Source organism: Scardinius erythrophthalmus (assembly GCF_964197995.2).
Source record: "Scardinius erythrophthalmus genome assembly, chromosome: 11".
Lineage (NCBI taxonomy): Eukaryota > Metazoa > Chordata > Actinopteri > Cypriniformes > Leuciscidae > Scardinius > Scardinius erythrophthalmus.
The window spans coordinates 14466993-14491969 of NC_138231.1; the positions used below are offsets into that span (position 1 = coordinate 14466993).

General features: G+C 41.8%; 1 protein-coding gene across 3 annotated transcripts in view; it reads right to left on the reverse strand.

The window, feature by feature from the left end:
- fynb (FYN proto-oncogene, Src family tyrosine kinase b) overlaps positions 1 to 24977 on the reverse strand; it is a 248552-nt gene that overhangs the window by 104880 nt on the left and 118695 nt on the right. For all 3 annotated transcript variants that reach the window (XM_081378766.1, XM_081378768.1, XM_081378767.1), the window contains exon 3: positions 5398 to 5672. In XM_081378766.1, the coding sequence (XP_081234892.1) occupies positions 5398 to 5662 (265 nt within the window). In that variant the 5' untranslated portion in view covers positions 5663 to 5672. The remainder of the gene's footprint in view (positions 1 to 5397; positions 5673 to 24977) is intronic.

Consider the following 24977-nt stretch of genomic DNA (forward strand, 5'->3'; position numbering starts at 1 on the left):
ACCAACTCCCATGCCTCTATGACATTCAGAATGGAAGATATCCCTCCTTGGATTTTGGTTGCTAGGGTACTCTGTTTGGTTGCTAGAGAGTGGCTTGGCAGCTGCCAATGATGGAATTCCAAAGGCTTCTTGTCAGTATGAATGATATAAACCAACTCCCATGCCTGTGTGACATTCAGAAAGGAAGATATTCCTCTTTGGAATTTGGTTGCTAGGGTACTCTGTTTGGTTGATATGGAGTTGCTTGGCAGCTGCCAATCATGAAACACCAAAGGCTTCTTGTCAATATGAATGATATAAACCAACTCCCATGCCTCTGTGACAGTCAGAATGGAAGATATCCCTCTCTGGAGTTTGGTTGCTAGGGTCCTCTGTTTGGTTGCTATGGAGTGGCTTGGCAGCTGTTAATGATGAAACTGCATAAGTTTCTTGTCAGTATGAATGAAAATAAACCAACTCCCATCTCTATACGATGTTCTGATGCAGAGATATAGGTCTTGCTAAACGGTTGCTAGGGTACTCTGTTTGGTTGCTAGGGAGTGGCTTGGCAGCTGCCAATGATGAAATTAAAAAGGCTTCTTGTCACTATGAATGATAAAAAACCAACTCCCATGCATCTGTGACATACAGAATGGAAGATATCCCTCTTTGGATTTTTGTTGCTAGGGTACTCTGTTTGGTTGCTAGGGAGTAGCTTGGCAGCTGCCAACCATAAAACTCCAGAGGCTGCTTGTCAGTTTGAATGATATAAACCAACTCCCAGCTCTATACGATGTTCTGATACAGAGAAATTATTTTTGCTAAATGGTTGCTAGGGTACTCTGTTTGGTTGCTAGGGAGTGGCTTGGCAGCTGCCAGTGATGAAACTGCAAAGGCTTCTTGTCACTATGAATGATATAAACCAACTCCCATTTCTTTGTGACATTCAAAATGGAAGATAACCCTCTTTGGATTTTGGTTGCTAGGGTACTCTGTTTGGTTGCTATGGAGTGGCTTGGCAGCTGCCAATAATGAAACTCCAAAGGCTGGTTGTCAGTATGAATGAAACAAACCAACTCCCATGCCTCTGTGACATTCAGAATGGAAGATATCCCTCTTTGCATTTTGGTTGCTAGGGTACTCTGTTTGGTTGCTATGGAGTTGTTTGGCAGCTGCTAATGATGAAACTGTAAAGGCTTATTGTCAGTATGAATGATATAAACCAACTCCCATGCCTGTGTGACATTCAGAAAGGAAGATATTCCTCTTTGGAATTTGGTTGCTAGGGTACTCTGTTTGGTTGATATGGAGTTGCTTGGCAGCTGCCAATCATGAAACACCAAAGGCTTCTTGTCAATATGAATGATATAAACCAACTCCCATGCCTCTGTGACAGTCAGAATGGAAGATATCCCTCTCTGGAGTTTGGTTGCTAGGGTCCTCTGTTTGGTTGCTATGGAGTGGCTTGGCAGCTGTTAATGATGAAACTGCATAAGTTTCTTGTCAGTATGAATGAAAATAAACCAACTCCCATCTCTATACGATGTTCTGATGCAGAGATATAGGTCTTGCTAAACGGTTGCTAGGGTACTCTGTTTGGTTGCTAGGGAGTGGCTTGGCAGCTGCCAATGATGAAATTAAAAAGGCTTCTTGTCACTATGAATGATAAAAAACCAACTCCCATGCATCTGTGACATACAGAATGGAAGATATCCCTCTTTGGATTTTTGTTGCTAGGGTACTCTGTTTGGTTGCTAGGGAGTAGCTTGGCAGCTGCCAACCATAAAACTCCAGAGGCTGCTTGTCAGTTTGAATGATATAAACCAACTCCCAGCTCTATACAATGTTCTGATACAGAGAAATTATTTTTGCTAAATGGTTGCTAGGGTACTCTGTTTGGTTGCTAGGGAGTGGCTTGGCAGCTGCCAGTGATGAAACTGCAAAGGCTTCTTGTCACTATGAATGATATAAACCAACTCCCATTTCTTTGTGACATTCAAAATGGAAGATAACCCTCTTTGGATTTTGGTTGCTAGGGTACTCTGTTTGGTTGCTATGGAGTGGCTTGGCAGCTGCCAATAATGAAACTCCAAAGGCTGGTTGTCAGTATGAATGAAACAAACCAACTCCCATGCCTCTGTGACATTCAGAATGGAAGATATCCCTCTTTGCATTTTGGTTGCTAGGGTACTCTGTTTGGTTGCTATGGAGTTGTTTGGCAGCTGCTAATGATGAAACTCTAAAGGCTTATTGTCAGTATGAATGATATAAACCAACTCCCATCTCTATACGATGTTCTGATGCGGAGATATAGGTCTTGCAAAACGGTTGCTAGGGTACTCAAGTTTGGTTGCTATGGAGTGGCTTGGCAGCTGCCAATGATGAAACTGAAAAGGCTTTGTGTCACTATGAATGATATAAACCAACTCCCAGCTCTATACGATGTTCTGATACAGAGAAATTATTTTTGCTAAATGGTTGCTAGGGTACTCTGTTTGGTTGCTAGGGAGTGGCTTGGCAGCTGCCAGTGATGAAACTGCAAAGGCTTCTTGTCACTATGAATGATATAAACCAACTCCCATTTCTTTGTGACATTCAAAATGGAAGATAACCCTCTTTGGATTTTGGTTGCTAGGGTACTCTGTTTGGTTGCTATGGAGTGGCTTGGCAGCTGCCAATAATGAAACTCCAAAGGCTGGTTGTCAGTATGAATGAAACAAACCAACTCCCATGCCTCTGTGACATTCAGAATGGAAGATATCCCTCTTTGCATTTTGGTTGCTAGGTTATTCTGGGTGGTTGCTATGGTGTTAATAGGCGGGTGCTAGGGTATTCTTGGTGGTTGCTAGGTCGTTGCTAGGCAGTTGCTAGGGTATTCTGGGTGGTTGCTATGGTGTTGCTAGGCAGTTGCTAGGGTATTCTGGGTGGTTGCTAGGCAGTTGCTAGGGTATTCTAGGTGGTTGCTAGGACGTTGCTAGGCAGTTGCTAGGGTGTTCTGGGTGGTTCTTATGGTGTTGCTAGGCGGTTGCTAGGGTATTATGGGTGGTTGCTAGGCGGTTGCTAGGGTATTCTTGGTGGTTGCTATGGTGTTGCTAGGCGGTTGCTAGGGTATACTGGGTGGTTGCTAGGCGGTTGCTAGGGTATTCTTGGTGGTTTCTAGGGCGTTGCTAGGTGGTTGCTAGGCTGTTCTGGGTGGTTGCTATGGTGTTGCTAGGCGGTTGTTAGGGTATTCTGGGTGGTTGCTATGGTGTTGCTAGGGTATTCTGGGTGGTTGCTAGGCAGTTGCTAGGGTATTCTGGGTGGTTGCTAGGGCGTTGCTAGGCAGTTGCTAGGGTGTTCTGGGTGTTTGCTATGGTGTTGCTAGGCAGTTGCTATGGTATTTTGGGTGGATGCTAGGGCGTTGCTAGGCAGTTGCTAGGGTGTTCTGGGTGGTTGCTAGGCAGTTGCTAGGTGTTCTGGGGGGTTGCTAGACAGTTGCTAGGGTGTTCTGGGTAGTCGCTACGGTATTTTTGGTGGTTACTAGAGCATTTCTAGACATTGCTAGGGTGTTCAGGATGGTTGCTAAGGTATTTTTGTTAGTTGCTATGGTGTTACTAGGTAGTTGGTAGTTGTCAAATATGGTTACTATGGAGTTTTTATAGAGTTCTTAAAATCTTTAATAACGAGTGCGTTCAGTACGGCACTCGGCCTGCGGCCTCGTGCCTATGGTCGAATAGGCACAAGCATGGAGCGATATCGCAAGGCCACGAGTGTAATATTGCTTTAAAAAATAAAAAAAATGTAAAAAAATGTTTTTTTTGGTTTAGGGTGGTTGCTAGGGAGCTCTTAGTGGTTGCTAGGGTGCTGAAACTGGTTGCTAGGGTGTGGCTATGAAGATTTTAGGCCATTACTTATTGGCTGCTTGATAATATAAATCCTCTGAGGGAGAGAGAGAGGGAGAGACGCAGGGGTGTCAGGCCCTTTGGAGTCTGTGTGTGTGAAAACGTCGGTTGGGATTCAAATATTTTTAGAACTCCCAATGTAAAGTCAATGGGGATTTTTTGGCCGCTTTTTCGTCCGCTGTGCGAACATCGTACACCCGATCGCTTAGAAAAGTCATAGCACACCTCTCCTCAATGAGCCGGTCGATTTGACACCTCACTCAGGGGTCTGTGACAAACGGTGCGGGGCGAGTTACGCGCCAAACTTTGTGTGGAATAAGTATGAGCAATAACAATAGTGTTGCTTTGAAAAGCACCACTAATAATAATAATAAGAATAATAAGTATGAGCAATAACAATAGTGATGCCTTGCTTTCAGCAAGCACCACTAATAATAATAATAAGAATAATAAGTATGAGCAATAACAATAGTGATGCCTTGCTTTCAGCAAGCACCACTAATAATAAGTATGAGCAATAACAATAGTGATGCTTTCAAAAAAGCACCACTAATAATAAGAATAATAAGTATGAGCAATAACAATAGTGATGCCTTGCTTTCAGCAAGCACCACTAATTATAAAAAGAATAATAAGTATGAGCAATAACAATAGTGATGCTTTTAAAAAAGCACCACTAATAATAAGTTTAAATAGGATTTCAGTAAGTTGGCTCTCTCAAGCCAACTTAATAATCCTACCGAAAACAATAGGGCCTTCGCCCATTCAGGGCTTGGGCCCTAATAATCCTAACGAAAACAATAGGGCCTTCGCCCTTTCAGGGCTTGGGCCCTAATAACAAATAATCCTAACGAAAACAATAGGGCCTTCGCCCTTTCAGGGCTTGGGCCCTAATAATAATAATCCTACCGAAAACAATAGGGCCTTCGCCCTTTCAGGGCTTGGGCCCTAATAATAATCCTACCGAAAACAATAGGGCCTTCGCCCTTTCAGGGCTTGGGCCCTAAAAACACCCTTATTGTGTTGATAGAGTGAACCTTTCGCTGATTGTTTACAGTTTAACAGAAGATACTCCAATAATTTGCACAAAGCATCATAGGGCGTAGGAAAAAAAGTGGATAAAGACCTTTTGTGCAATGGAAAGCTTCTGAGGAAGTTAACGTTTTTTCAAGGAACAAAAGATAGCAATAAAGAAAATTTATTTTTAATAGTCATTTCATAAAGTCTGTAAAAATGCACACTTTTTTTGGCCACCAATAAATATGGGCGCTGAGATATGATGCTGCACTCAATATTTTAATAAATAATAAATTATAAATATGGAAGTTTACTCCTCCTGTATTTCAGCCGAGGCATCAATATTTGATGTTCAGATTTTCTTGTTCAAACAGCTTTTCGCTTTATCAATTCTCAGGTCAACGAATTAGATGTTTTTAAGAAGTTTGGCAACTATGGAGGCAGACAAAAATTCAGAGCCTGAGAAACGAAGTAACTTTGATATTCAGAAACATTTCCATTTTAATGAAGTGAGTGTTACCTGTGCCTCCTCGCGTGCGGAGCGTTCCTTGGTGTGTTGCTGTGTTGACCCCTCCGAAGACGGTCACTCCTTGCGTGACCCCAGTGGCATGGAAGTTGTTGTAGTTGGGAATGGTGGTGACCCCAGTGACACCACTGAAGATGGGGTAATGTTGTGGCGTGGGGTCCACACCATATCGATAACCTACTCCGCTCTGAGATAAGCTGGTGTCCCGGTCCTCTGTTAACTTAGCAGCCTCTTTGTCCTTACATTGCACACAGCCCATCCTCTATGATCTATGAAATGAAGACAGAGAGAGATTAGGAATAAACTATTCTAAGTACACCTTAGCATACTTTATCATAAAAAAATATTATATTATAATTAAAAGAACATACTTAAGTGCAAACTGAATGTAATGTTTTCGAACACTTAATGTGATTTATAATTAAATGGAAATGTTTCATTGTTAAAATTGATATTAAATATATGAGTTGTTTTATTGACGGACAATAAAACTTTAATTTTATTCTAGTAAACACTGTTTATAGGGATTAGAAAATGGGAAAAGGGAAGACAATTGCATTAAAGCATCTGTGTGAAAACAAAACTGGAGACATAAGGATTTGAGGAGAAAAACTAAGAGATTCTTAGTGCATTTCAGTGAATTATTCATGGAAAATATTGTAAATTAAATCGGGAGAGCACACCACAAATGCGCAGTATGTTGTCTTTTGTTGTTTTCATATTGTTACAGTTGAATACAAAGAAAAAAAAGAAAATAATTAAGAGGAAAAGAATGTAGCGACTGAAAATAGCTCTTGTTATAGATATTCTTATGATATCATGTCACATTAAAATATCAAGCATTACATTATCCTTATGATATCTAACAGCTAATTCTGTCAACTTTCTGACGTTTGAAAATAAAATCTGAAGAAAATTGACAGCTTATTCAATCAAACTGATGGATAAGTATTATTTGTAGTGCAACCTTATAATTTGCATGTAACGTTATCAAACAGCTAATAATGAGCTAATGTTACACAAACCATGTTCCCGTTCACCATCTCAGAGTCAGACAGCTGCCATCTGAAAACAACTCATATATTTAATATCAACTCATATATTTTAAATATATGAGTTGTTCAAAACTAGTTGATTTTGAGTGTTTTTTTGACACACTTAAGTATATCTTTATATTTAACTTCATAATTACTTCTATTGTCTGTGAAATATGGTTAATGTGTACTGTCGAATGTACTGACATTTATGGTAAACTAATATACATTTTCATGTTATTATTATTGAAACTTGTATGTCATGCATTTAAATATATTTGTAATTAAACATTTGAAGTTGCAATTTAGCACATTTAAATTATATAACTTTAAGTGTAATATTGAATAACACAGCAAGCAGCAATTAACAGGGTTTAAAGGGTTAGTTCACCCAAAAATGAAAATTCTGTCAGTAGTTACTCACAATCCGTGTATCATTCGTTCAATCGTTTTTTGATTTAATTTTGAAAGTAGAAAAATGAGAAAACAGTTCCTTTTTCGATTTTTCGTTTTTTTTTCCAAAAAAACGAAAGACAAGAATTCAGCTTGATTTTTCGTTTTTTGTTCTGAGGTAGCAAAATGAATAAACAGATGGAAAATTCGATTTCTACACGTGGGCGTGAATGAAACGCCACTTTCCTCTGATTTGTCAGCCGAAGATCAAACTGTCCCGTCATCAGCTCTTCCTCAGTTCTGCACTGCAGAATAAGAGTCCTCCGTTGTGTGGATTCTTAACGCGTTTATTGCAACTTTTTCATGTTTTCCATCAACGAGACTAATGAATGGCTCGACACAACCCGTACTGGGGAATAGACTAGACGGGGCTTTCTTCTTTGTAGACCAGAGTTCTCAAGTGCCAGGGGTTTGCTATTTTCATATTTTCCGAACTGTAAAGTTTTTTTTTTTTTTTTTTTATCATGAACCACGCTGAGTTTTATTCCTGAGTGACTATATAATGCATTTTACTTCAAATAATCTAAATGTTGACTTTGAAAAGTAGGCGCGTCCGAAGGCTATTCACTCTATTTTGGTTCATTTTTGGTGTGCGCCAGAAAGATGTTCAAGGAGACTGAGACGCACTAAAGTAGAAATCATGTTGTTTTCTTTATTTTTCAAAGGCATGACATTTTGTAGTCATTTTGAATGTAAACAAATTAAAACATAAATTTTTACTGTTTCGAATGACAGAGTAACGAATAACGAAGTTATTTCCCCTGCTGAGCAACAACTCCAAGTGATGGCGCTGACGCATCGCTCGCTCTCACAACATAGGCAACATAGGCTATTATCAGTTCACTTCTGGCATTGCTAACTTGACATCGCAGCCTGTTCATTATTAAAATAAAACACAGTCAACCAAATATATATAAAGTTATTCTGCTTAATTTAATTCGTCTGTTGTACAATATAAAGGCTGTGCCGCACAGTTAATCCAAACTCATTTCCCATGCTGTGAAGATGATGATTTAGCCTATACGTGTAGGCCTATATTGGGACTCGACTGAAGTTTAAAGCCTTCTTTACATTATAGTTAGCATCGAAATTTTGCATTGCAAATATGGAAACTATATGGAACCAACGCCGGTACAGTTTCAGTTTCGATTCAAATAGCCTAAATTTGTTTAGGCTTGGCGTTTAAAATAGGCTAAATGTTGTTTATAATAAAGGACACAATAGGCTATTATTATAAGCTATTAGGTTATATTTTTATTATACGTGGCTACTTATTTTTTATTCTTGTTGTTTTCTGAATACCATTCATTTAAGGATTTGACATAGGCAAATGTCAAAGGGGAAGTAAAATACGCATAGAAATAGCCTATATGTTATTAATAGTGTTTATAATGTTAATGTTGAATTTTATTTACCGTTTTTTTTCTGAATAGGCTAATAATAAAAATGCGTTTGTTTCCCTCTCAACATGACCCAGTGCACTGCGCACAAGCGCACATCTTTGAGATATAAATTAATAAATTTTAATAAAACACAATAAGGCCTACATTATAAAACTCAGAAGAGTATGTATTTTAATATCTATGTTGTTCTCTGTTCTCCGGTTGTTAGATAGTCAGTCTGAATGACATTTCATGCGTTTATGTTAATATAGCCTAGGCTTAGGCTATATATAGTCAATGCATTATTCTTTTCTTTTTCTATAAGTGTTAAAATATTTAATTTACAACTAATTATATTGATTATCTATATCTACATTTATTATTTAAAAAAAATTACTGGGCGATCGAGGGCGACCATGTTAGGCTAACAGTTGTCATTTACCCTGCATACCGAGCTGATGCAAAGCATAAAGTTAGGTGAATTTATATCTACACAGAAGAAAGCCCTGTCTAGTTTATTTCCCAGTACGGGTTGTGTCGAACCACTCGTTAGTCTGGTTGTTTGATGAAAAAAAGATTAAATGTAGTTGCAATAAACGCGTTAAGAATCCACACAACGGAGGACTCTTATTCTGCAGTGCAGAACTGAGGAAGAGCTGATGACGGGACAGTTTGATCTTCGGCTGACAAATCAGAGGAAAGGGGCGTTTCATTCCCGCCCACGTGTAGAAATCGAATTTTCCAGCTGTTTATTAATTTTGCTACCTCAGAACGAAAAACGAAAAATCAAGCTGAATTCTTGTTTTTCGTTTTTTGGAAAAAATGAAAAATCGAAAAAGGAACTGTTTTCTCATTTTTCTACTTTCAATATTAAATCAAAAAACGATTGAACGAATGATACACGGATTACTCACCCTCATGTTGTTCGAACCCTGTAAGACTTTCGTTCATCTTCGGAACACAAATTAAGATATTTTTGATTAAATCTGAGACCTGGATAACTCCTCCATAGGCTTCTAAGCGATCGAAATTTGCTGGCCCAGAAAAGTAAGTAAAGACATTGTTAATAGTTGAATAAAGTTGTTATTTTTGTCATTTTTTTGCGCACAAAACGTATTCTCGTTGCTTGATAAAATTGTGGTTGAGCCACTATAGTCACTTGGACTATTTTAACAATGTCTTTACTAACTTTTATGGGCCGGCAAGTTTCGATCCCATAGAAGCCCATGGAGGAGTGAGCCAGCTCTCAGATTTATTCAAAAAATCTTAATTTGTGTTCTTAATAAAGATGAACGAAAGCCTTACGGGGTTGGAACAACATGAGGGTGAGTGATGACTGACATTTTTACATGACATTATTTTTGGGTGAACTATCCCTTTAAGCGCTTTAAGGTCTTTAAGCACATAAAAAGGTATTTAGCAAGCCTGTAACCACCTAGATCATAGATGAAAGACCATTTACAGATAATACAGGCAAATTACTAAGGACATATGGTGTAAAGCTTTTCAACAGTTATCGAGGTTGAGCAAAAAAAACCTTGGACTAATTTGCGAAAGTAGATTTTTGAAATAATCTCCAATATTTAAGGATTCATTTGATTGATGGCGGCGGCCCCGGAGGCAAAGTTGCTCAGAATGAGAAGTTCTATCATATGGAATGAATGTCATGGACATGTGCGAAAAATCCTGTGATATACAATCCTTTACGGACGTGAAAAACGTGAAGAACTGGCTTGGCTCCATTCAGGCGGTAAACCTAGGACTAGTTAGCAATCCAATCTGAGACATTTTGTCTGCCAAGGAGACAAGGATTCCAATGATATAAGACACTTGAACCTGCGACGAACAGTTTAGGAGTTATGAGTTATTGCGTACTGTACTTTTGATCACTGTAGTGCCACCATCAGGCCAATCGGGGCAGGCCTCTGTGACATTGTAGATGGTGTGAGTACTGCGATCCCTCAAAGTTTCAAGTCTCTACGACTTACGGTTTGGTTTGGTCTGCCCGATCACTTTTAGTTAGAATGCTGATCCTTGGAAATTCTAACAATTACAAAAGGGTTTCAGCGGTACACACTTGAGCCATGAAACCCTAACAAGTACTTTGTGCTTTAGTAATAGAACTAAGACAAAAGATAAGCAAAACTTTTAATTTGACATTATTACAAAGTGCACCTATTAAACATGTACTTCAGCATGTTAAAAACAGTCATAAAGTGTACACTTTAAGTCAAGTCAAGTCAAATCATTTAGATAGCGCTTTTAACAATGTAGATTGTTCCAAAGCTACTTTACATTGATAATAGGAAATTAAAGTAACATAGATTGTTTTGGCTTTATAGCAGCTTTAGAATACAGTTATTGTCTAGCTAAAGTTAGTTTGATTGATTCACTTCCATCGCAACGATCATTAGTTATTAACTTAGGGACCGCTAACACGACACCGTTTTAACAGAAAACTCTTAAGTTCTCTGTGCGCAAACTTCAAAAACGCGAACCAGTGAGAACGTACTCGGTTACCTAACGTAACCTTGGTTCTCTCTAGAAGAGGTTCTCTCATATTGCGTAAGTTGCTTACGCTACGGGTAAAGTCATCTTTTCTCGAGATCTGAAGCCAAAAATTATCCTTAATTTTGTATTTATTGTCAACGCAGTGCGGCAGCCAGCAGACCACAGCAGGCTGTATCAGCGTGCTCATTGGCTGACCTGCGGCAACTGCAGCAGCCTACCGGTGAGCCCTGCGTGACGTCGCGCCCTCCATGCGTCACAGCCCGCCAGAATGGGTGCCGCTTAGCGTATATAAGGAAGGGCTCAACAGGCTGAACTCTGGTTTTCATTGACTGAAGTGAATAAGCTCGTGGCGCGAGCACGGCACAACATGTGGGAACAGGCGGCCAGCAACACGGGCCAGCACATGTAATAAGCACTTCATAGGAATACAGAGCGGCTCTGCCGGTCTACGTATAAACATGTGGAGAAAGGCGGCCAGCAGCACGGGCCAGCACAAGTGCATAAGCACATCATAGGGAATAAAGATAGAGCGGTTCCGCCGGTCTATGTATAGAGAGTATCACCCTCTTGTGCAGCTGTATGGAGAATAGGCGGCCAGCAACGCGGGCCAGTGCAAGTGCACAAGCATATGACATAGAGCGGCTCCGCCGGTCTATGTATAGAGAATCTCATCCCTAGTGCAGCTCAACCAGAAGAGCTAGTAGTACGTGAAAGTAGCCTGCACATGACAACTGGGCAGAACATACACATCACTTAGTCCGCAACATAATATAGAATTTATAGACAATTGGAAAAGTTTTTGGGGCAAACCTGACCTGTTGAAAAGAGATGGTATTCATCCCTCCTGGGATGGTGCTGCTCTTCTCTCTAGTAATATGGCACATAGTCTTAGAGCTCAAACATGACAATCTGGGGCTCAGGTCAGGAAGCAGACAGACTGGGTAAACCGACCGTCTGCTAGCGGCCTCACGTCACCAAGGTCAGATAAATCCCATCACATAGAGCCTCTTTCACCTAGCTATCATCATATAGAGACTGTGTCTGTTCCTCCAAAAAAACGTTTAAACCCATCTAAGGTTAAAAATTTAATTGATGTTCAACAAATAAAAAACAGCTATAATACAGATGAGCAAATGCTAAAGCTTGGGTTGCTGAATATTCGATCGCTTACTTCAAAAGCACTCATTGTTAATGATATGATTTCAGATAATAACCTAGATGTGCTGTGTTTGACAGAAACCTGGCTAAAACCAAACGATTACATTACTTGAAATGAGTCCACCCCGCAAGATTACTGTTATAAACATGAGCCTCGTCTGAAACGCAAAGGGGGAGGAGTTGCTGTAATCTATAGTAATATTTTCAAAACCACTAAGAAATCAAGTTTTAAATATAATTCTTTTGAAGTGTTAGTACTTAATGTAAAAATATATAGTATAAATGATAAATCACGTTTGAGATTTGTGCTGGCTACTGTATACAGGCCACCAGGGCACCATAAAGATTTAATCAAAGAATTTGCGGACTTTCTATCAGAATTAATATTGACTGCAGATAAAGTACTAATTGTTGGTGATTTTAATATACACATCGATAATGAAAAAGATGCATTGGGATTGGCATTTAAAGACATTGTAAACTCAATTGGAGTTAGACAACCAGTGTCAGGACCTACTCATCGTCGTAATCATACTCTAGATCTAATATTATCACATGGAATAGATGTTGATGCCTTTGAAATTCTGCAGCAGAGCGATGGCATCTCAGATCATTACCTAGTCTTGTGTAAACTTCATTTAGCCAAGGCTGCAAAGCCGACTCCGTGTTTCAAATATGTTAGACCTATCACTTCTGCCACTAAAGATTGCTTTATTAATAATCTTCCTAATCAGTTTCACCATCTCAGCATCCCAGATAGCTTAGAAGAACTCGATATTGCAACAGAAACTTTTAACTCTCTCTTTTCCAGCACTTTAGACACAGTTGCTCCGTTGCGCTTAAAGAAGATTAAAGAAAATAGTCCAACGCCGTGGTACAACGAGCACACTCAGGCCCTTAAGAGAGCAGCCAGAAAAATGGAGCGCAACTGGAAGAAAACAAAACTAGAGGTATTTTGCATTTCATGGAAAGAGAGCTCGATTGCTTACAGAGAGGCCTTAAAAGCTGCTAGATCTGCTTATTTTTCAAACCTATTAGAAGAAAATAAACATAATCCTAGGTATTTATTTGAAACAGTGGCTAAACTAACGAAAAAGAAAGCTTCAAGCACCGAAGTTTCCAAGCAACACAGCAGTAATGACTTTATGAACTTCTTCACTTATAAGATTGATAATATCAGGGAGAAAATTATAACTATGCAACCGTCTACTACAGTATCGCATCAGGCAGTGCATTGTAGTCTCCCGGAGGAAAAATTTGATTCGTTCGTTGCTATAGAATAGGAAGAATTTACTAAACTCGGTAAAACATCTAAATCTACAACATGTATGTTAGACCCTATACTGACTAAGCTACTGAAAGAAATACTTCCAGAGGTCATAGATCCTCTTCTTAATATCATTAATTCATCTTTGTCTCTAGGATATGTACCAAAAACCTTTAAGCTGGCTATGATTAAACCGCTTGTTAAAAAAACGCAACTTTATCCTACAGAATTAGTCAATTACAGGCCGATCTCGAATCTACCTTTTCTGTCAAAGATATTAGAAAAAGCAGTATCTTCACAACTGTGTTCCTTTCTTGAAAGAAATGATATCTGCGAGGATTTCCAGTCCGGATTTAGACCGTACCATAGTACTGAGACTGCTCTCGTTAGAGTCACAAATGATTTGCTCTTATCATCCGATCGTGGTTGTGTCTCTCTATTAGTGTTACTCGCTGCATTTGATACTATTGACCACAACATTCTTTTAAATAGACTCGAAAATTATGTTGGCATTAGTGGAAATGCACTAGCATGGTTTAAATCATATTTATCTGACCGTTATCAGTTTGTAGCAGTAAATGAAGAGATGTCTCATCGATCACAAGTTCAGTATGGTGTACCACAAGGCTCAGTACTAGGACCGCTGCTGTTCACTCTGTACGCTACCATTAGGAGATATCATTAGGAAACATGGCATTAGCTTTCACTGTTATGCCGACGATACTCAGCTCTATATTTCTTCAAAAATACGTGAAACTTACCAATTCACGAAATTAACGGAATGCATAGCGGATATAAAAAATTGGATGACTCGTAATTTCCTACTTCTAAATTCTGAAAAAACAGAGTTTCTAATTATTGGACAAAAAACTTCCTCACGTAATAACCTAGGATACTGTCTAACACTGGATGGCTGCTCTGTTAAGTCTTCGTCGTCGGTTAGGAACCTGGGTGTGCTCTTTGATACCAATCTTTCATTTGAAAGTCACGTGTCCAGTATCTGTAAAACTGCATTTTTCCATCTTAAAAATATATCTAAATTGCGTCATATGCTCTCATTGACAAATGCAGAACAATTAGTTCATGCGCTCATGACCTCAAGGCTAGATTATTGTAATGCCCTACTGGGTGGTTGCCCTGCACGCTTAATAAACAAACTACAGCTAGTTCAAAACGCAGCAGCTCGAGTTCTTACCAGAACCAGGAAGTATGACCATTTTAGCCCGGTTCTGTCAAAACTGCATTGGCTCCCTATTAAACATCGCATCAATTTTAAAATATTGCTGATCACTTACAAAGCACTAAATGGTTTAGCTCCGCAGTACTTGAGCGAGCTCTTAACGCATTATAGTCCTTCACGTCTATTGCGATCTCAAAATTCCGGCCAGTTGATAATACCTAGAATATCAAAATCGACTGCCGGCGGTAGATCCTTCTCCTATTTAGCACCAAAACTTTGGAACAGCCTTCCTACCATTGTCCGGGAAGCAGACACACTCTGTCAGTTCAAAGCTAGACTAAAAGCACATCTTTTTGACCTAGCTTTCACATAATACATTATAGACTTCTATAATTCAATGTTAGGCTGCATAGATTAGGTCAGCTGGAACCGGGAACACTTCCCATAAATCCTGATGTACTCGTTACATCATAAGAAGAATGGCATCTACGCTAATTTTAGTGTCTTTGTTTATCCCAAGGTTTTCCCGCAGCCTGCTGGATCCAGGCCGTATCCAGATCTGATGAAGTACCTTCGCCTGGACCCGATGACAACGCAGTGCTGAAGTGCCAACTAGTCTCTCCCTATGGAGGATCCCTTTACCACTCTACAGATAAAGCGTTGTCGGGAAACTCAATTTGCGTATCTACCCCGAATTGATAAAATAAAATTAAATTCTGTATCAAAAATTATAAGGAAACACCAGTACTTTGTTTAGGCTTGGTTTGTAGGGAATTCCAAACCTGCGCACATACAGTATATTCAAACGCACATAACTATAGAACCAATTATTAATGCGCATGTGAACGCCATCAGCGTTTCTCACGTTTAAAGTCTATGTAGAGAGAATTGTGCCGTCTTAGCGGCCCCTACTTTAATAACAAATGATTGTTGCGACGGAAGCGAATCAATCATAACTAACCTTAGCTGGAAAATAACTTTACTAAAGAACCGCTATAAAGCCAAAACAATCTCTGTTACCATAAATTATACGTTTATCTCTGTAAAGCTGCTTTGAAACAATCTACATTGTTAAAAGCGCTATCTAAATGAAGATGACTTGACTTGACTTGACTGATAAAAGTCTAGCCTGCAAGGCGGGAACTTCCAGGTTATAAAACCTCACGAATGTAGAGCGGGAGGCCCAGCCTGCTGCCATACAAATGTCGTGGATAGAAATCCCGCTGGACCAAGCCCACGATGAAGCATGCCTCTTGGGGAATGGGCTCTGATGCCCATAGGGCACTGCAGGTGTTTGGAGGCATAAGCTGCTGCGATAGCGTCCACTATCCATCAAGATAGGCTATGTTTTGAGGCGGCGAGACCCTTGGTGCGCCCACCAAACGAAACAAAGAGCTGTTCAGAACGCCTGAAGGCGGCGGAGCGCGTGATGTAAACTCTCATCGCCCTGACGGGGCATAGGAGGTTATCACTGTCCTCGCTATCGGATGCTGGCAGAGCCGATAGGGAGATGATCTGCGCCCTAAAGGGAGTGCCAATCGCCTTGGAGACGTAACCGTGTCTCGGTTTGAGGATGACTTTAGAGTCATTCGGTCCGAACTCAAGACATGCGGGGCTAACAGATAGCGCGTGTAGATCTCCCACAAATTTTACTGAAGACAGAGCTATCAGAAAAATGGTCTTGAGCGAGAGGTATTTCAGATCCACGGATTCTAACGGTTCAAAGGGAAACGCTTTCAGGGCCTCTAGGACCAAAGAAAGATCCTAAATAGGAACCGAGGGGGGCCGCGGGGGGTTCATCCTCCTGGCTCCTCTAAGGAAGCGGATGATGAGCTCGTTCCTTCCTATCGCACGGCTGCGCGTCGACTCTGCGAACACTGCAATAGCCGTAACGTACACTTTGAGCGTGGAAGGGGACCTGCCCTTGTCCAACAGCTCTTGAAGGAAGGAAAGCACCCACGAAACCCCACACGTGCGTGGATCCAGGCTCTTTGTAGCGCACCATTTGGAGAACACTGACCATTTAGACTCGTAGAGTCTTCTCGTAGAAGGAGCTCTAGACTGCGTGATCGTGTTCACGACCCCCTCTGGCAAAGCAACGGGTATCCGTTGATTATCCACGCATGCAGAGACCAGCGCTCTGGATGGGGATGCCAAATTGATCCACCGGCTTGGGAGAGAAGGTCTTTCCTCACTGGGATCGGCCATGGGGCTACGTGCGACAGCCTCACCAGCCCTGGGAACCAGGCTTGGTTCTCCCATCGCGGGGCTATAAAGAGCACTGAGTGGCGCGTTTCCCTGATCTTCTTGATTTCCTGTGGTAACAGTGAGATCGGAGGGAAAGCGTACAGCGGGCAGCTGGGTCAGGTTTGGGCCAGCGCGTCCTCGCTCTTCGAGAGGAATCTCGGACAATGAGCGTTGTCTTTTGACACAAAAAGGTCGACTTCCGCTTTGCCGAAAAGGCGCCATAGTGACTGGACTGTCTGAGGGTGCAGAGACCATTCTCCCGGGGGAATGTTGTCTCTGGACAATCTGTCTGGGCCGACATTCTTGTGGCCCGGTACGTGCGCGGCTCTCAGGGAGCGCAACGAGTGATGAGCCCACACGAGAAGGCGTTCTGTCAGTTTGCAGAGATTTCTGGATCTGACACCGCCCTGGTGGTTCACGTAGGACACCACGGACATGTTGTCCGAACGGACTAGAACATGGTGGCCCCGTATGTGTGGGAGGAAACGTTTGAGCACGTTCTCAACCACTATCATCTCCAAACAGTTTATATGGAGGCATTTCTCCTGGTCTGACCACAGGCCAAAGACCGGTCTGCCCTCGAAAAGAGCGCCCCAACCTAATTTGGAGGCGTCTGTCGAGATAACTTTTCGGTGCGAGACGGCTCCCATTGTCACTCCCCGCTGGTACCAGTCGGCCGCTAACCAGGGTCTCAGTGCTGAAACGCAGCTCTGAGTCACTCTGATTCGTATGCCGCCGGACGCCCAGGCTCGGTGAGGCACTCGAGCGTTCAACCAGCATTGCAGCAGGCGCATACGCAGTAGACCCAGTTGAAGCACTGCTGCAGCTGATGCCATACAGCCCAGCATCCTCTGAAATGTTTTTAGAGGTGCGGCACTGCCCATCTGGAAAGACGCGGCCAGGCATTGAACATGGCGTGCACGCTGTGTCGACAGCCGGTCCGTCATTGCCACAGAGTCCAGTTCTAAACCCAGAAAAGAGGCTGACTGACTGGGCAGTAATCAGCTCTTGGTCCAGTTGACCGTGAGACCCAGGCTTTCCAGGTGGCTGAGAAGCACTGTTCTGTGAGAAATAAGTTCTTCCTCCGACTGTGTTAGAATCAGACAATAGTCCAAATAGTTCAAAATCCGCATGCCCTGACAGCCCTGTTTATCAGTAAGCGTGGGAGCTCACAGGCGGACACAAGACTTACAACATAGCCGGTGTGTGTCGGCTTTATAGGTTTTGTCCCCTGGGATAAAAGTGTAGCAGAGCGGGCAGTGAGTAGGTGTGGGCACTGTTTTGTGATGTAGGATTATCCTTGAACAGTCCATTTCATTAAATGAACCCAACACCGCATTCCACAGTTCGGAACGATTCCCCACCAAACCATTAGTAAGTCATAAAACACAGTCATGGTGCCGAGATGGCTAAAGGAGATGTCACCCCCCTTTCCCTTTTTGTGTCTGTCTAATCTCATACCAGCGATGCCAGGACAGCAGGAAAAAATTTCTCTTTGTTCCCCAAACTTAAGACCAAATGGCCAAGAAACCCTGTGGTGACCCCAATGCATAAATCCACAGCCTTATCAGGAAACGAAGGATGCTAAGGCATTCCTATGGCCCAGAATCACCACAAACCTTAAACCAGGGGACACCTCCTTTCTGCAGCTGTAAATTCCAGAGACTTTTGTCTCCAAAACCAACAGACTGAAATTAACCCACTTGTGGTTTAATACAAACAATGGTCTCAAAATTGCTTCCAATAAGCTGAATTGATCACCAGTATTTACCTCACATATATCTTAAGTATCATGTATGTTTTATATAACCTGTGGAGTTCTTTCTGTGTGTTTAACTTTTATTACAGCCTATTCGTAGGGTTTTCTACCTCAGATATAGGAACTAATCACCAGAGGTTGCCTCATACATGTGTATTCTCTGTATTATGTATGCTTTATATTACTCAAGTTAATTGTGTGTGTTAAACACTTATCACAGCTAAATCCTTATTTACTTCCACCTCAACTATGGGAAATATATGTATTTTGGTACCTACTTGATGGGTAAATGATTTCTAGAATTTTGATATAAAGTAGATGTGTGTAGGATGCACCATATTTAAACTATTAAGTTTGCTTATTAAAGCGTTTAACTAAACTCTCAAGAGTTTGGGCACACGCGATCACGTGGACATTACGCTAATTACATGCAAGAACCGGAGAACGGGCGTAGGTCCCGCCCAAGACAATATCTGATTGGCTGTCGCACTCGGAAGGACGGGTCGGATGGACACGCTTATAACCCAATGACAAGCAGCTATGCGTTGCTTTTTGCCTTGCTTTTGCAGTGACTTTTGCTCTTGCCTATGTTTGTGCTGACCTTTCCATCGTCCAGCGTGTATGCTTACATACTCTCCAAACCACCAAGAGCTCACTCAAAACTCATCAACTCTTCCGTAAGATCCTTCGTTGAACTTCGTCAAAGAAAACCCTCTCAAGGGGGTCGCACATCGGACGCACAGCTCAGCACCGTGCCACGCCACGTCTAGGACAACTCTCACCTGAAAATCCGATAACATTAGCAATTTTCTGATTTCTGTAAATAAATATAAAACTAAATGTATATTGCAGCACAGGGTGAAGTCCGTATATACATTAACTACGATTTGAGACACATAAATGTAAATTTAATATAAAACTATGTAAATGGCGCTCTGTGGCGCGGCAGGATTTTGAACACGGTCCTGAGCCGTTGCTGGGCGCCGCGGACAGACGCCGAAAGGCGCCGCCGGTGTGTGTACTCTCATAGAGAATAATGTGTTCAAATTTAAAAGACGTGTCGCTGCGCGGCGTGGCGCTGAGCTGCGCGTCCGGTGTGTGACCCCCTTCAGAGTCGCTCCAGACTCAGAGGAAACTCCGTTGCATAGTAACCTGCAATCCAGGAAATCCCGCGAACGAAGCGCCACCCGGCAAAGCCAACCAACCACTCACCATCGAGTGCTGTCCCTCAGAACGCATCATCGACCGACTGCCAGCCAATCAGCGCCGAAGAGATTCCCTCTCCAGCAACTTCGCTCACAGGAGCATCCAAACGCAAGTACACAATATCTCCTAATTCTGGCTGAACTGGTGCAAATCTTATTAAGAAAACGAACTAAGATTAAAATGCTAGTAGATTGATTCTCTCAGGTTGCGGTCAAGAAATAGTGTCTAACGCTAGACATTTGGGACTCCATTCACCCTCCGTTAATAACATCACTTTTCTCTGTCACTGTTTGAATGAATGTTTGTGTGTTTTCGTTAGTTTAGTTTGTGTGTATTAGTAGTTCAATAAAGTCTTGGTTGATTTTACATACAAGCGTCTTGTGCTGTGTGCTTACAAGTTACTGCCTTAAACTGTAGATTTTATTACCTTGCTCATAATCAGTGATCATTATTTTATGATATTATTACCGTAGGCCACGGGATAATATTCTGTCCAGAATTGATCAAATACCCTAATCTCAACTTATCGGTGGACGAATAGTTGATAAAGTGTTAAATATTAATTCTGAATAATTTGCATATTAATTCGTTTCATTCACTGTAATTCAATCCCCTTTGAGTTATATTGATCCTTAATTCCCTTATTAATCTTACAGTGAGCACATTTCCTACATTCAACACTCGAGCGGCATATGCCAGCTCTAGAGTGGGCTCTGCATGAGTGAATGACACAGGGGGAACCGTGCGTGTAGGGGTGAACACTGGGAAGCGGGCACATTTTCTACACTCAAGACACCATGGGCGTGAGCCGGATAACCAGAATTGTACTCTTATGAGATTTCTCTGGGTTGCCGTAGAAATGGTGTTTGGGTGCAGGCGAGCAGGTTGTACAACGCGCTCGTTGGCTGCAAAATACACATCTGCGGTCACCTTCTTAAGAGGACTGACAGAGCGAAATGCTTTGAAGGCTCATGTTTAGACGCTCATAAATACTCGAGCACCATCCTTAGAGCGGGAGGGTGCGAGAGGTGGGTTCGCTTTCTGTATGTAAGAAGCTGGCCGTGAGCTCGGAGAAGCAAACAGCATAATTTTTATCTACCGTAAGAGCCAGGATTCGAACATGGGTCTCTGCCGTGAAAGCCTAAGATTTCACTACTGAGCCACAGGGGGAAAACACATAAGCTTTCAGTTAGCGCGAGCATATAAGAGAGTGTCATGTTCTGTGTCGGCGTTTGTTTGCAGGCTTGCATTTATTATAACAGGCTCGTTTAGTGCAATATTGATATTTCCAGTCGCCTGAACTTGAGAGGGGACTGAGAAATGTGTGAGAAATGGAGGTTGGTCCGGCCTCGGCGGGACTAACACTCTCTTTCTCCTTTCGCCGGTGAGTGACGCACGCGAATCATGTTTTGCGTCGGCGTTTGTTTGAAGGCGTGCATGTAATATAACAGGCTCGTTTACTGCAATATTGATATTTCCAGTGACGCGCGCGAACGGGGTGCGAGGGCGGGGTAGCTTTCTTGTAACGTAAAGAAAGCTAGCCCCGTGACCGTCCGCTTCTGACATCCCTTGCAAACGGCGCAGTTTGCGCGGCACAAGCAAAGGGAAAGAGAGCGGGAAGAGAGAGCGTCATCATGCTTTCCGTCTGCGTTTGTTTGCAGGCATGCATGTATTAAAACAGGCTTGTTTACTACAACATTGATATTTCCAGTCGCCTGAACTTAACCCTCTGGGGTCTGGGCTGTTTTTGGGGCCCTTGAGATGTTCTGACATGCCCTGACATTTGTGCTTTTTTCAGTTGCTTATAAACATATTAATGGCAAAGGTGTAAATTCACTCTATATAGCACAAACAGGGCTACAATAATATGTGAGCCACGTGTATGTACATGTTTTCATTTTTGAGAGAATAATGTTTATGCATGGTTATTGAAAAAAATAAAAAATAAAATTTCTGAAATAAGGCCACAAAACACATAGTAAATATGTGTCAATAAGACTTTTGACTAATGGATGTCCTCGCCTAGAGTTTTTTCTTCAAAATTATGTGAAAATAGTCTTGCTTTATCGTTCACATAAAACCATACATTGATTTAAATTGATGTAAAACAGGTTTTGCTTGGAAAGCCAATATGCGAGATGGGCGTGAACGAGGAGTGGTTTACACCTTAGAATACAATGTCCCACCCACTCTGCATAATTAGCCATTCATTCAGGTGTGAAACTGACTGAGCCACAATGCAAGGACAAAATATATATTTAGAAGAAGACTTATATTGACCATTTAAGATTTTGCTTACATCTATCTTGTAAATATGTTTTGCTATTTTATTAAAAAGGTTACAATTACAACAATAATTACAATTTCAACAATATTTCAAGTGTACTCTTTCTTTGTAAAAAAAAATTATTATAGGCCTACATTTTATCTATGTATTCATATTTCAGTCGATTTTTACTCATCTCAGTATAGCAATACAGTTTGCTAAAACATCATCATTCATTCACACACGCGATTTAAATTTAACTTCTGGCAAAGATGAAGTTGACGATAGGCTATTGACTCGCGATCTTCGCAGTAGGCTAGTGTTTTGGATGGTTTTGTTTAGAACCAGCTTTTTGTAAATATATTTCACATTTTTTAGACATGTGAGGTGAGTAGGCTACAGTCTGGTTCATGATGATCTCCAGTTCAAGCACCTTATGTTGTGATTGCTAGCCTATATTTACTTTAAATCCAGGAAATTTGTTAATGAAAAAATGATTAAAATTAAGATACAATTGATACAAAACGAAATTTGTTTTAAAGAAAGGATTTGTACTTTTTTTTGTGGTCTCTGTGAAAGTTTGAAAGTCTTTTAGTGCTTTTTTTAGAGCGCTCGCGTCCATAATGGAGAACTGTCACGTAATATTGTTTTTTCCTCATAAATGCGAACACGAAAAATAAAAGACAAAAGACTTTTAAGTAAAACTTACTCCGAAATTGTGTTCTCGGCGGAATTCGCTCTTCAAAATGCTGCCGTTCGTCGTCTGAGTTACAATCTTCCTCTGAGGAAAAGGTGCATTCTTCCTTGCTGTCCAGAATCATCTGAAGGGCGTCTTTATTACCGGAGAAGCGTGTCATACTCAAAACGCGATGAACTATCAGTAAGTCTGATGAAGAAACTGTGTTTTTATGGCATTGATCGGGGGGCGTATGCGATGCATACTAGATCACCTAACTATTTACATGTGAATCGCGCCGGGGGCGGGGCGGCTGCAGCTCATTTAGAGATAATGAAGGGAGAAGGAAAAACGGTACCTCTCCTTGCTTTCAAACGGATTACATGAGTTGAAAACATTTGTTTTTTATATAAATTACTTCATTTAAAAGAAGAGATTTCAAGCTTCATAAAGACATATCTCACGTGTCTGTGTGAGAAGTATTCGCTGAGTTATGATTCATTTTCGGACGCGTTTCAGAATGGACTACACGGACAGAGAGAAGGCAGAACTCGCTTCGTGTTTATTTTTCTTTATTTGGCGAAAAGCACAACACTTTGTTTTTATTGTGAGTATACACAAAAATAATACACATTTAACAGAATCGATTGATGTATGAAACTCCTATGGAAAATCAAAGTCAACAGAGTATTTATGAGTTTCTTTTACACTGATAAAAAAAAAGCGAGCTGGTATCGCCGGCGATACCGTCGACCTCAGGGGGTTAAGAGGGGACTGAGAAATGTGTGAGAAATGGAGGTTGGTCCGGCCTCGGCGGGACTAAAACACTCTCTTTTCTCCTTCCGCCGGTGAGTGACGCGCGTGAACGGGGCACGAGGGCGGGGTAGCGTTCTTGTAACGTAAAGGAAGCTAGCCCCGTGACCGTCCGCTTCTGACATCCCTTGTGAATGGCGCAGTTTGCGCGGCTCGAACAGAGGGAGAGAGAGAGCGGGACGTGAAAGGTGCGAGGCATTTGAAACAACGCCTCGTAGGAAATTTCACTTTTAGAAGAAGAGTGTGTGTCGCAGCAGCGAACACACACAGCAGAAAAAGGATATATGACGTCGGATAGCGTAGCAGGCAAGGATGGCTGAAGGCGGCGAAGACGACCGGCTTCCTCAGACGCTGTCCTAAGCTTGCTGGTCGCTCGTTTCAACAGCGGCGGCTTCTCTCAGAGTCCAGCGATGCGTAGAGCTTCGCTGAAGAAATGAAAATCAGAGTTCATCCTGTTGAGCCCTTCCTTATATACGCTAAGCCGCACCCATTCTGGCGGGCTGTGACGCGTGGAGGGCGCAAAGCACCCTCATTGGGCGTGACGTCACGCAGGGCTCACCGGTAGGCTGCTGCAGTTGCCGCAGGTCAGCCAATGAGCACGCTGATACAGCCTGCTATGGTCTGCTGGCTGCCGCACTGTGTTGACAATAAATACAAAATTAAGGATAATTTTTGGCTTCAGATCTCGAGAAAAGATGACTTTACCCGTAGCGTAAGCAACTTACGCAATACGAGAGAACCTCTCGTAAGAGAACGCCGATGGCGTGCACATGCACATTACGAGTTCAGTCTATAGGTATGCGCATTTGAAAATATGTGTGCAGGCGTGTAGTCCTTTCTCAACAAATCAACCCTCAACATACTACCTGTCTGGCCTTAATTTATAATACAGAATTTTTATCACTTCCGGAATTATGCAGACAATGCTTTATCTGTAGAGAGGTAAAGGGAGGGAAGGAAGGCCTTCACAGGGGAGATACTAGTTGGCATTTCAGGACTGCGCTATTGTCGCATCCAGGCGCAGGTCCTTCATCAGATCTGGATACAGCCTGGATCCGGCGGACTGCGGTAAACCTCGGGATAAACAGAGAGACTAATATTAGTGTAGACGCCATTCTTCTTATGATGTAACGAGTACATCAGGATTTATGGGAAGTGTTCCCGGTTCCGGCTGACCTAATCTATGCAGCCTAACATTGAATTATAAAAGTCTATAATGTGTTATGTGCATGCTAGGTCAAAGAGATGTGTTTTTAGTCTAGCTTTGAACTGACAAAGTGTGTCTGCTTCCCGGACAATGTTAGGAAGACTGTTCCAAAGTTTTGGTGCTAAATAGGAAAAGGATCTACCGCCAGCCGTCGATTGGCCGGAATTTTGAGATCGCAAAAGACGTGAAGGACTATAATGCGTTAAGAGCTCGCTCAAGTACTGCGGAGCTAAACCATTTAGTGCTTTGTAAGTAATCAGCAATATTTTAAAATTTATATGATGTTTAATAGGGAGCCAGTGCAGTGTTGACAGAACTGGGCTAATATGGTCATACTTCCTGGTTCTGGTAAGAACTCTAGCTGCTGTGTTTTGGACCAGCTGTAATTTGTTTATTAAGCGTGCAGGGCAACCAC